A 13,898-nucleotide genomic window follows, 5' to 3' on the forward strand; every position below is an offset into this window, starting at 1 on the left:
TTACCTCTTTGATAATGCTTTTTGACAACCTTATTGGATTTAGAGAGGTGATCCCTAAACTGAAAGGAAAAAAAAAATTAAATGGGGTAAGAATTCGAATATCTAATAAATAGATGTACTAGTATCTTAACTAGTTAAGCTAAAACAATTACTTCTTTACGGCTTTTTAACCCTTTCTAAAATGTAACTTTGGATGGATATTACTCATGACTGCCTCTTGTGTCTTATTTATAGAGTTGTTGAAAGTTGACACGTGGAAATCTTGGAATGAAACCGTTTGGTGAATATGCCAATTCATTTTCATAGGTTTGAGATTTTCCTTTTGCCATTTGACAATTTCTTTGATGTGTGCAAAACTAGAACTTATCCATGTAAAATGTTCTACTTGACCTTCTTTCGCATTCTATATTAAGTCAAAATTTCAGTCTTTATGTTAGGGAAACTAGAGTGCAGACTGAATCATTTTAGTACATCTCAACTACATAGGCTCTTCTTTACAAACTCGATTGCCTCCTCAATTGACTTCTAATATAATAATACTTTTTCTTAGTACACTGGGAATAGGACAATTCGAATTTACGACTTTCTCTGATCAGACATAGGTATCTTAACTTGTTGGACTATGCTTAGATTGATAATACATTATGTAATATGTCAACGATTTGAAGCTATGTGTGGTATATGTTAATAAAAGTGAAAATTAAAATGACCCAATGGGATAAAAAAAAAAGAAATAAAATAGTTACCAAATATATTTCTATTTCTAGTTCTACCAAAAATGAGAATTCATAATATTTATAATGGGCTTTACTGGTGAAGTTAAGAAAAACTAGTAAATTAGTAGGTACCATGTAGATGAAAATTATTTGTAGTAAACAAATTTATTTATTATTGATGAAAAAAAAGCTCATAAACTAAGACAGAAAAATATTTACCTAACTTTAAACATAATTTGATTGCTTTGAGATAATAATCATCTATTTTAATGGTTGTAGGTTCGAATTTTCATCCTACATTTGACTTATAATACTAAAAGAAAACTTCAAAAATATTTGGGCAAAATATATTTTTGGTGTCTAAGGTTGGAGGTAGGTGTCTATTTGGTCCATCAAGTTTCCAAATGAACATTTTTTGTTCTTGAGGTTTGAGTTAGGTGTCTAATTGGTCAAGTTTCAGAATGAACACTTTTGGTCCTTGAGGTTTAAAGTAGGTGTCAACTTAGTTTCTGAAGTTTTAAAATAAACACTTTTTGGTCTCTGAAATTTTAGAAATAGTTCTAAATGGTCAATAATTTTTTTGTACTGTTATTAACTAATATTAAAATGACGTAGCAAATTGCAATTAAATTGTTTAGTGTAGTTATTGATCTGAAAAATTATATTAATTAAATGATATATGTCCGGTATGAATGGCATACGGTGGCGGCAAAGACGTGGTGGTCCCCAGAAAATGGTAGGAGAAAGAGAGGGGAAGAGATGAGGAGAGAAGAGAGAAAATATCATCACCTACACATATATTATTTAATTAATATAATTTGTCACATTAGCAACTACAATAAACAATTCAATTGCAATTTGCCACGTCGTTTTAATATTAGTTAATAGTAAAAAAAAATCAAGGACCATTTAGAATCATTTCTCAAATTTCATAGATCAAAAGTGTTCATTTTGAAACTTTAGGGACTAAGTTGACACCTATTTTAAATCTGAATGACCAAACATGTTCATTTTGAAACTTCAAAGACCAAGTAGACACCTACCTCAAACCTCAGGAACCAAATAGATACTTACCTCAAACCCTAGAGACCACAAATGTATTTTGCCAAAATATTTTAATCAAAAAATTATTTTAAATATATAAAAATATATATACCTATTAAGAGTATTGAATCAGTCCAAGAGCTGTGAGTTCGATCCTACACTCCATCATATTGTACTAAGAAAAAATAGAATATTGAATAAGTATAAACACCTAGAAAAGAGTGGTTTAATTTAATTTTCTAAAATCTCGTTGGGGAGTGAGTCCAATATAGAACGAAAAAAATTTGGCTTTTTAAAGTTAAGAAGAAACTCTCTTCTTATCACTGTTAAATATTCGACAATTAAGAGAGAGAAATACACAAATAAAAATAAAATTTTAAAAATAATAAATTATCAAATATTTAATGGTGGTAAGCACGGGTTCTTTCTAAATTTTGAGCCAATTTTTTCATATAGCACACCATCCTATGTTTTAAGCAATAGAAGATAAGGGTTGATTCCATATTCCTGGTTTCCTCCTTTTTTAAATAAATGAAAAAGAGAGGAAAAAAACTACTGTAGGCAACTGTTTCTTATTAACTGTTTCTTATTAGTTATTTCTCATTCTTTTTAAATTAAAAATAAAAATAAACATGAACATGTTTGGTAACAATTTAAAATTTTAACTTTTATATGAAATTAAATTTTAAAAATTTTTAGGTTACATTTATTTTGTAATATTTATTATGCATTTAATAAGTTATGAATACTTTTATTTATATTTTTGAAAAAAAGTAAAACAAAAACAATAAACTTGATTTTGTTGGGATGATGAGTGGCCTGCTCCCCTCCTATCATTCTCTCTCTATGAAGGATGTGCGTTTTCTCATAGTCCTCCGAGTGATGTTTTTTAAAAGGGTGTTCCTCTCAACTTTGTTTCAGTTATTCTGTGGTTTTTTTTCAAGAAGTAAGTATCATGGATCAAGATATAACAGGGATCTCTTTTGGTTTTGTGGATGCAATTTTCGAAGAGGATCCTTCTTTCCCGCTAGTTTCTGTGATGGCGGACGATGATCGGGTGTCGGGGCTCTCCTTGTTGGATATCGATACTGCTGACAAAATCAAAAGCAACATTGTCATGTATGGTTCCTGGGTTTGTCATCAGGTTGTTTTGAAGAGTTATCAGACACAAAATTGGGGAGGGCACCCCTTGTGATTTCTTGAGATGATTCTTCATCTTCATTGTATCTTGGTTCAGAGAACTTTCATGGTCTAGAGGCAAGGATGACGGAGCAAAAGGTGGGAGACGACAGAGGTACGACGATGATCGGCTCGAACATTATTTTGGAATTTTTTGAGGTTATCCATCTTAATTGTATTTAGATCAATGACTAGCATGATTTAGAGAATTTGTTTAATCATTCCTTACCTATCATGGCAGAGAATAAGAAACTTTGGAGACAATTATTTCCCTTCTCATTCTAAATAGGGGTCCATAATTGACGAGATATCTCCATGAGGAGTCTCCCCCGACATCATTGAATGGGGTTGAAGATGTTGTGACTTTGGAGAAATGGGTTGAGGATGTTGTGACTTTGGAAAAAGTGTTTAGTAGGCTAAAATTTATTCATGTTTCTAGTTCTTTGACGCAAGCTGTTTGAGGCCAAATGTGCCTTTTCTGATTATTTTTCTATCCTTTGTGATAATTTTTTGTTCGTGGATTTTGATTGTGGTGCGTGGTCACCACTCTTTGTAACCCTTAGTGGTCCTATTTATTTCCAATGCAATGTTTCTTTGATAATTAAAAAAAAAAACCTGATTTGTTGTTTTCAAAATTTTTACATAATTTAAAAACATCTTAAAAATGGAATACAAGACACAAGAAGTGTTAACCAAACATTTAAGGCATGTCAAACAACATTTTTATGTCTTTAGTATTTTCAGATTTTGAATTTGAATCAAAATGGATAAATTTACTATTTCATGTTTTAAACTCATTTTATTTTTGTTAAAATTAAAACATGTATAATATAATAAATAAATAAATATACATATATATTTTGAAGAAATGTATAATACAACATATTATAAATTATATAATACTGAAAAATAATAATTCTACAAAATTTATAACATATAGGTTTACGAATTAATTAATATTATTTTAGATTGAACTAAATATTTAATTAGTAACAACCATTAGTTTGCAAACAATTCTTTTTTTCGAAGAAGAATAGTTTACAAACATATTACTACATTTAAGATTTAATTTTCAAATTTGCTACCAAATATATATTTCAAAACACTTCAAACGTAGAAAATAACTCTATTTTCATGGAATAACTTGTTTTCAAATCTATATTTTGAGATTACCAACCAAATATACCCTATGTTTGTCAAAAACTGAAAATGGGAAACAAGAAAACAAAAAGCAAAAACATTACCAAAGAGAACCTTATCTTATAAACAAATTTCTACACCTTTGGACTGATCTAAACAAATAATTTGTATGCTTTTAAGTTTTTAACATATGGCCAATATGGACTTAACTCAGCAATTAAGACACCTTCGAGGTCGGAAGTTAAATCATTCATTTGTTGCGCTAAAAAAAAGGTTTTTAACATTCCAAAAAAGAATAAAATATAAACAGTCAAGATTTTTGAATATGCTAGAAAAAGAGGGGGAGGAAGAGGGAGGGGCGGTAAGGCGCTTATAGAAATTATACTGCAACTGATTTCATCAATAGACAGCAACTAGAGTAGTATTTACATTTCTCATAACCCCCACACAACCATACAGGGGAAGAATTAAAAGAAAAAAAAAAAACTAAACCTGAAAGAAAGAAGAAATCCAAATCATCAAATCCATCTAATTTTCTCTCTAATTGTACCAAATGTTGTCCATTTCTTTAAACCTATCAATGATAAATCCAATCTGAATCTGAAATGGTCAATATGACCCAGTAAGTAGAGCAGGGAATTGAAGAAACCTTTTTTTTCCTTCCCATATACAAATGATTTGATTTCTGCGGCTGTTTGCACAAGTCAATGAGTCAAATCTTCACTTCCGATGCCTATACTAGACTTGTCGAGCACTCGTACATTATATCGTTCGTAAACTCTTGCACGGTTCTCTGCCCACCATTGTTCTGCTTGTTTCTCTGTAAATCGCTTCCGACTGGCATTGAAACAATGATATAAAGTTCAGAAAGTTTTTCATGGAGAAGATCACAATGTATTCAATCACTACTATATCTAAAAGCTTAACGTTTAAGTTTAACACTCTCACTCGTGTATGAACTTGGTATTAATTATGATTTATGAAGTTCAATGTGTAGACTATTAGTTTGAAACAAGAAGGAAATAATGTTGCAGGAGTATGCACTCTTACACTTATAGGTATTGTAACTTTCTCAAAATAAAAACATTGCTTCTAGTTATATAAATACAGAAAACAATCAACTTTTTGTTGTTTCAGCTTGTGTCTTGTCAAGATATTACTTATTAGTGTTCTGTTCTTCAATGTTTTATTCTCTTGTAATATTTGGAAACTTGTTTTTTATGTAGCTGTTTGGTTCTTTTTCTCTCCCTCTGAGTCTGTATCTTTCAACATTTTTCTTCCTCTTAAACTATAAATGAAACAATGAAAACTTTGTTTCTTGTCTAAAAAAGAGAACAGCTTCGTGAACAAAAATCTACCTAGTTATAATAAGTTTCAAGCTATTTTCCTGCAATATTTTATCAAAACTGGTGAATAATTGAGTAAAAGAAAATTGCATACCTGAAACGAACTCGCTTAAGATCCTTGGCACCTCCTGGTTGTGAGGTGAGTGTAATATATACACCAGGCTCATCTTGCTCAACCCATTCTGCTTCTTGGCGAGATTCACTTTCTTTAATTCTATTTCCATTCTTTGCTGAATCCAACTGACCCAATTTGGTTGTGGTTGAAGACTGGATATTTGCAGTGCCCGACCCATTTGAAAGCAACTGGACGCTCGAACTGTTTGAGTCTTTCTCTAAGGATGTTGCTTGACCACTTAATTGGTCTACAGAAGTGTTGATCAAATAATTGAAGGTTGGACCGGAGCTCAAAGAAGCAAGAGTAGATTTCACGTTACGAGCTGCTCCAACTGGCAGCCTTTCAGCCATTTCCTTAAGCTGCTCACCATCCGATAATAGAATTAGTATTCACCTAGTGAAATTTCCATCAATGCTAGGATAAAATTAAGGGATTAAAGATGAAATTTATCAGGTGTCCTGAAAACAATCAAGCTACTTACTTGGGGGATACTTTTAATTTTGGGTAACCTAGCTCATCGTAATAAATAATTCATAGGAATAGAACACCAGCGAGGAAACTTGGATTTCAATTTTTCAGTAATAAACGTGAGGGTGTGGATTCAAACCTCCAACCTTAGATTCCTTAATTGTTGAGCGGTGCTCATGTGAGGATTTAAATTAAAGATGATGAATTAAACTTCCACCAAATCAACTATAAAAAATGACAATTGAAAAGGAAGCGGTGCTCATGTGAGGATTTCAATTAAAGATGATGAATTAAACTTCCACCAAATCAACTATAAAAAATGACAATTGAAAAGGAAGTGGTGCTCATGTGAGGATTTCAATTAAAGATGATGAATTAAACTTCCACTAGATCAAATATAAAAATCGACAATTGAAAAGGGATGGAAAATCAGGTACAAAACTTAGGACCATGGGATCAATGTCTAAGTAAAAAGAAATGGAAAAAAGAAATAAAAAACAAGCTCTACATCTTTAGTAATTTAGTTCCAAAATCTAGCCTTGGGATTATTAGAAACAGACATCAACCTATGGTATAAATCATGAGCGGGATGAATTTTAATAATTTCAGTTGCTTCAGCTCATATTTTCTGTTTTCTCATTTCCTTTATTTCTTGGTTTGACAACTAAAAGCCTGAATCAACATTAATGTACTTCAGTTGGAGCTTCATATTTTACAGGAGATAAGCTTTGGACAACATTATCTGCAAACTTAGAACCATTTCTTTTTTTTGTGAAAGAAACAATTTCATTGATATATGAAATTACAAGGAGCCCATATAAGGGAGTACAAAAGCCCATAGATGGGTTACAAAAGGCACTTCCAATTGGACAAGAGGGAAGTGTAGCTATAGTAAAGAAAAGTAGGAGAAGTTTTACACCATGATATAGCTTTAAACACTATAGCATCAAAAAAACGCTCAAAAGATTGTGACTTGTCAATGAAGATCCTTTGATTTCTTTCACCCCAAGTAGTCCACAGAAAGGCTCGGATGAAGTTTGTCCATAGCTGTTCCTTTATGTTTTTGAAGGGGTGTCCCATTAAGGTGGCCTCAAGGAGAAGTTTAGGGTCATTTGGTAATGCTGTGGACCAACCAAAAGCCAAGAGGATGACATTCCAAAAATCAGAAGCAAAAGTACAGGAAGTGAAGAGATGTTGTTGAGATTCCATGCTGTTCTTGCAAATGATACACCATTGTGGAGAAATAGCCATAAAAGGGAGTCTTCTTTGTAGCTTATCGTTGGTACTGATGGCTCGGTGACTAAGTTCCCATAGGAAGAAATTCACTTTTTTAGGGCAATTTCCTTTCCAAATAATGTTGTATATGCTAGTTTGTGGAGCTTGGTTGCTATGTGTGAGGTCCTTTGTGAGGGAGCTGGTGGAAAAGGAACCATTTGTTTCTATTTCCAGTAAACAACGTCTCTATCTGTTGTTAAATGAATCTCTGATAGCCTAAGATTAAGATCAGCCCATTCAATTATCTCATCATCTTTAAGGTTCCGCCTTAATCCCAAATTCCAGCAACCTGTAGATTCGTCCCAGATATTAGAGATTGGGGCGTCCTTTCTTGTTGACAAAGCAAAAAGGAGGGGAAAGGATTGTTTAAGAGGCAAACTATTCAGCCAAGGGTGATCCCAAAAGGAAATATTCATTCCATTTCCGGTTTTAAAGGCCAATCGGTCAAAAATCAAATTTTGCATCTTTCTAATGGCAGCCCATGGGCTTTTAGCAGAAGGTTGTGATGTAGAGTTAGGTTTGAGATTCCATGATGCTTTACCAAATTTTGCCTCGTTCACTTTTCTCCAAAGAGATGTTTCCTCTGTAGTGAATCTCCATATCCATTTTGCAAGGAGGGTTCTGTTTTTCAGCTTCATATTAGCAATCCCTAGGCCCCCCATATGGATTTGATGCTGTATAGTGTCTCTTTTGATGAGATGTAGTCCACTATTGTCTTTGTTACCCTTCCATAAAAAACTTGTGTAGATGCTGTCCAAAGTATGTGCTACTTTTGATGGCAAAGGGAAGAGGGAAAGATAGTAAGTAGGAAGGTTCGATAAAGTGGCTTGGATGAGAGTATGTCTACCGCCTTTGGAGAGATAGGAGGATTTCCATGATAGGAGACGTTTCTGAATTTTCTCAATCATTGGGTCCCAAAAAGAGAGAGATCGGTGCTTACCATGAAGGGGTAGTCCAAGGTATGTGGTCGGCCAAGTCCCCAATTTACAAGCAAATTTGGATTGAAAAGCTGTCAGTTCATCCTCTCCAAGATTTATCCCCAAAATTTCTGACTTTTGGTGATTTATGTTTAATCCCGATGCCTCCTCAAAAAGCCTAATGATGTTGAACATGTTTGTGAGGGAGAGATTATCATATGGGGAGAAAAGGATGGTGTCATCAACAAATTGTAGATGATGAATGGCCAAAGAGTTGTTTCCCACGTCAAAACCTTTAATAAATTTGATGTTTGCTGCATGTGTCATAAGTCTACTATAGACATCAACAATCATAATAAATAAAAAGGGGAGAGGGGGTCACGTTGACGGAGGCCCCTAGAAGCAGTAAGTTTACCCCGAGGACGACCATTTATAATGATTGAGAAATTTGTTGTTGAGATACACCCCCAAATCCATGTTCTCCATGTGTGTCCGAAACCCTTGGCTGCAAGAACTTCATCAAGAAAGTCCCAATCCACTTTGTCAAAAGCCTTCTCAATATCAAGTTTGATAACCACTCCTTTTCTCTTTTTTCTATCCCAATCCTCAATAATTTCGTTAGCAATTAGGGAGGCGTCTAGGATTTGTCTTCCGGCCACAAATGCAGATTGTTCCTTGGTAATAGTATGTGGCAGTAAACTCTTCATCCTTTCTGAGAGAACTCTAGCTATAATCTTGTAGAGGCAAGAAATGAGGCTAATGGGCCGATAATCTCCTACCTTCCGAGCATCCACTTTCTTTGGGATGAGACAAATATAGGTTTCGTTGAGGCTAGCATTAATGATGCCGTTCTTAAAAAAATCTTGGAACACTCTCATAATGTCTGGCTTGAGAATGTTCCAAAATTGTTTAAAGAATTCGGCCGTGTAACCGTCAGGACTAGGAGACTTGTTTGATCCCAAATCTTTTACAGCTCTCCATATTTCTTCCTCAGTGAAAGGCTGTTCGATAAAGGCACTTTGTTGTGCAGAGATTGGGTTCCATTCTAGAGGGGTTGGAAGAAACCTTGTGCCTTCCTTCTTGGTGTATAACCTGTCGAAGAAAGAAAGGAATTCTTGTTCAATTTCATTTTCTTCAAAAAGGCTAGTGCCTTCGGAAGAGAGGATTTCAGAAATCGTGTTTTTCCTCCTTTTAGCCGCCACAATTCTATGGAAAAAATAAGTGTTTTGATCACCCTCCTGTAGCCATCTGTTTTTGCATATCTCTGTCTCCAAAGGGATTCTTCTTTTGCCACTGTGGAAAGAAGTTGAGCCTTGATGGATCTCCTTTGTGTGGATTGTACAGGTTGCAAGAAACCCATTTCTTCTTCTATACTATCCAAGATTGAAAGTTCAGAAAGAAGAATATTCTTTTGTTGTGTGATGCTTCCAAAAGTGGTTTTGTTCCATAACTTTAAAACTGATTTTAACCCCTTTAGCTTTTGTATAAAACCGTGACCCGGCCATCCTCTGAGAGGGGTATTAATCCACCAATATTCAATCAAATGTTTAAGGGATCGATGTTGTAACCAAGCATTTTCAAACTTGAAGGGAGATGGGCCCCATTTTGCCATGCCAAAAGAGAGCAGGATGGGGTAGTGATCTGAGGTTGGGCGGCTTAATCTCTTAACCGATGCATTCTGGAATTTTCAGAGGAAATCCATGGAAGCAAGGAATCTGTCAATCAAGGTAAGGGTGGGGCTGTCTCGATAATCCGACCATGTGTAGAGACCATTTGTCAAGGGGATGTCCTGTAGCTCTGCGTTCTCCATGAATGAGTTAAAGCAGCTCATATTTCTGTTCGGTCGGCGGTAGTTTGATTTCTCTTGTGACCATCTAATGGAGTTAAAATCCCCTCCAAGAAGCCAGAAGACGGTGCATAGACAAGAGAGATCGGTCAATTCCTGCCAAAAAAGAGGCTTTTCAGAATCTCTAGATGGTCCATAGACCCCTGTAAGCCAGAAATTAAAACCATCAGTAAAGGTGATAAGGATGGTTAAAGTGTAGAGTCCGCAGTGATGTTAGAAACATGGAAAGATGGGTCGTTCCACATAATAAGAATACCCGCTGATGAGCCTGATGCATCCAAAGCTGTCCACCCTATATCCCGGGAGCTCCATAGCGATTTAATGGAGAGACGGTCAATCTTTTCTAATTTCGTTTCTTGGAGGATGACAATGGTAGGATTTTGGTTGGTAATGAGGCTTTTGATCATAGCTCTTTTGTCCCATGACCCAAGACCTCTGACATTCCAAGAGAGAATGATCATTTAGTAGATGTACACCCACCAGCAGTGAGAGAAGGGAAGGGTTTATCATAGTTTATGGAAGATGAAAGTCCAGCTAGTTCCGTCTTGCCCCGATTCTCTTTTCTGTTTGTAAGCATCTTCTTTGTGACTTTGGTAGGGATTGGCAATGCCCATTCCCATAGTATACAGCCAAGGTGCTACTACTTGGAGATACTCTGAAGGGTGGATTGGGGTCGAACAAACAAGGGGAAGGTTGTTGGTCAGTGCTCTCCATGGAAGCATGGGCCACATTATCTGTTGTATGTGCATGGGAGATTGGGGAGGGTGGTTCAGAGGTAAGGGGATAGGGACTAGATAAACCTTGTTCAGATTCAGAGAGAAGAACAGGGGATTTTGTTGACTGTTTTGTACCTGGAATAAGGAAGGTTTGCTTTTCCTCGATGTTAACGGCTAGTTTCGGCCCTTCAAGTAGTAGAGTTGGGTTGGGGAGAGTAGATGTCTGTATTGGAGGAGGTGATATAGGTATAAGATCTTTAAAGTGGTCAATAATCGATTCTAATGGGTATTGGGGGGCTGGCGGGGGTAGATCGTGTGACAGAGACTTTGCTTGGGAGGGGAAGGTTTTTTGGTTTGGTAGCCCTGTCGTATTAATGGATGGACAGATTGGTGAATGATCAGAGGGTGGGTAGGGTGGCGCGGGTCTCAAGAGGCTTGGTTTAGTCTTTGATGTTGGGTCATTTGGTGCAATTGAGAGAAGCAGGGGGTGGGGCCCATCGGTGTCAGTACAGGTACGTGGGTGGTCAATCTGCAGAGAACTTTCTGTCTCAAGGTTTGAGAAGTTCCTTTTTTGTGTTACAGCTGGTGCTGTTCCCAACAGTCCGTCGGAGAGGCAAGAAGGGGCCGGAACAGTGCGTTTTCCGGTGGGTATGACTCCATGGATTCCGGCGGCATAGCCTATAAAATTTTCTGAATGGAAGAAAGGGTCAATCTGAACCTTGGTAAGGTTTGTGGGAGATGAATGAATACATACCTCTGCAGGGATGAATCCAAATGGATTTTCCTTGATTTTAATGGTTGCTTCCATCAGGTCAAGTTTCGATAGGGTTTTCTTAGCTATTTCGATGAAACCACCGCAAGCATCTCCGATGTGCTTCAAGGTACCTTTGTCCCATTTATCCAGAGGAAGATTCCGAATTTTTATCCAACCTCCATAAGATGGAACTTTAGGAGAAAGATTTGGGTCAAGTTGGCTGATATCAAAAAATTTCAGGTGGAAGCTGCCGACCTTATACCAGTCTTTGAAGCCGCAGAGGATGTGGCTCTGTTCTCTACCCTCACATCAAAGTAGAGCTTTATCTGCTGTAAAAGGATTAAGGGTACAGTAAAAACTGATGTGTTCTCTTAGGGCTCTTGTAATTTTGAACCAATCATCATGTAAATGCCTCCTCATAACAATAATAGATGATTCCAGCTGAAGGTCAGCTTCCGCATAGTCGCATGTAGGCGTATTCTGTGTCCTTTTAGGCTGTGGGTGTGGTGTTAAATCGACAATTGGCTGTTTGCCCTTGTTTAGGACATCACGGTAGGTAGGAGGCTGATTAAAAGTAGTGGGTGGTGGTGGGTCAAAGGGGTTGGTTCGGGGTTTAATGTGAGGAGTCAGGGGTTGTTTTTGAACTGTTGAACCATTTAGGAGGTTATAGAAAATCTTCCAACCTTTTCTCTCATCTCCAATATGGATAAAGAGTTTGTTTAAACCTCGGTTGTTGTCCAGTTTGGCTATCTCAGCTATAGTACCCTTTCTATTGAATGTCTTCTCTACCCAAATGGTTTGGTCATCGATGCGTGTTTCCTTGAAAAACTTTTGGTTTAATGGAGCAGTGAGGGTGGAGAAGACATTCTTCAGCCATTCAAGAGATGACCAGTGTAGTGAAATAAAGAAAGCTCGGTCCTTTGTGGTTTCCGATATCCTTACTCTGCTACCACGGTATCTATGGTCTATGGCTAAAGCAAAACGCTTTCGCTCAATGGTGACAGGACGAGATGGTGGGAAGGTGGCCATGGGGGAGCTTCAGGTTAGGCATGGTGGATCGCCGGAAAGGGGTGGGTGTTTGGGTTGGTGGGAGGTCGCGGGTGGGAGAGATGAGGGGGCATGGTTGACGCCGTTTTAGGATAATTTTTTTAACTTAGAACCATTTCAAGTACTGTCAAAGTTGAGGCAATCTTTAGAAGCATGGTTTAAAGACACAACAGATCAAACTGACATGTTCATAGTCTATGTGGAAGCATGTGCTCTAGCTAAGCACGTAGCAAGACAGCATCCACCTTTGGAACAATAGACAACTAACAAATTTAGAAGGTACTGAATTTTCCTAGAAGCAAAAATAGTTCACATTCCTTCATGTAACATAAGAATGTGATAAAAGGTTTTAAATGAGAAAAAGATTTTCATGGCACATTACGTCACTGTACTGTTTTTCTTTTAACAAGATACAAACTTCTCATTGATTTAATGAAAAGGAATACAATGAAGGGAACGAAGAAAGCTAAAAGATATATATATAATAATAAAATAAAAAAGGTGAAACAATTCTTAAATAAAAATTAAAAAAAGTGAACAATTCTTAAATAAAAATTTTGAAACCTGATATGATGTTACACAAAACAAAATAGATATACAATTGAACTTGAATAGATACTTAAGACAATCATTTAAGAGTCTTCCAATGTACGTGCACATCATAACCAAGCTATAATGGCAATTTATGTAGTCATAAAAAAAGAGCTGATGTAGTATTAGAATAGCTCATAAAAAACCATCTTACTTGTGCAGTTAGTGACTTGATCACTTCTTTGGCTGCATTGCATCTTGCAGCCTCCTCGCTTGCTATGGATATTGCTTCCTTTAACTGTTTACTTGTTCTTTCTAGCTCAACATCTTGAAGTTGTGCTTTGCGTGTAAGGTTTTCAACCTGAGATAGTCTTCGGTTAAGCATACTTATTCTCCAACATTATAATATTTAGTGCATTACTTCCTTTATGTTTTATTGAACAAGACTATAATTGGTGAAACCGAACAAAGAAGTAGAAGATAGATAAACAATATGGCATCCCTCTAGAAAATGAAATAATCACATACCAAAGACTCAAAGCTATCCAGAAGATTATGAGTATACAAACAATACATGCACGAATTTGTATTGATAAGAAAAAAATATATATACAAAAAAATAAGGGCAAGGATAAGGCATCAAGAAAATTGAGGTGAAAGAAGATTGCAAAAAATACCATGGCATTAATGTTAAAAGTAGGAAAATATTTGTTAAGACCTCTTTTTCAAATAATCATGCTCGAGCCAACTAATGCAGGCCCCAATTCATCCCGCAAGACAACCACCAAACCCAACATTTAAGAG

At 36.1% G+C, this 13,898-nt stretch overlaps 1 protein-coding gene across 1 annotated transcript in view; it reads right to left on the reverse strand.

Annotated features, from left to right (window-relative positions):
* Positions 1-4,449: 4,449 nt before the first annotated feature.
* Positions 4,450-13,898, reverse strand: part of LOC111017472 (PH, RCC1 and FYVE domains-containing protein 1) — a 45,613-nt gene continuing 36,164 nt past the window's right edge. Inside the window, exons 7-9 of the mRNA XM_088125731.1 lie at positions 13,309-13,455; positions 5,520-5,899; positions 4,450-4,916 (exon numbers count right to left, since the gene is read on the reverse strand). Of these exons, the coding sequence (XP_087981857.1) occupies positions 4,784-4,916; positions 5,520-5,899; positions 13,309-13,455 (660 nt within the window). The 3' untranslated portion in view covers positions 4,450-4,783. The remainder of the gene's footprint in view (positions 4,917-5,519; positions 5,900-13,308; positions 13,456-13,898) is intronic.

The sequence above is a fragment of the Momordica charantia genome (assembly GCF_013281855.1).
Source record: "Momordica charantia cultivar OHB3-1 chromosome 6 unlocalized genomic scaffold, Mcharantia_2.0 BLBB01000006.1, whole genome shotgun sequence".
Lineage (NCBI taxonomy): Eukaryota > Viridiplantae > Streptophyta > Magnoliopsida > Cucurbitales > Cucurbitaceae > Momordica > Momordica charantia.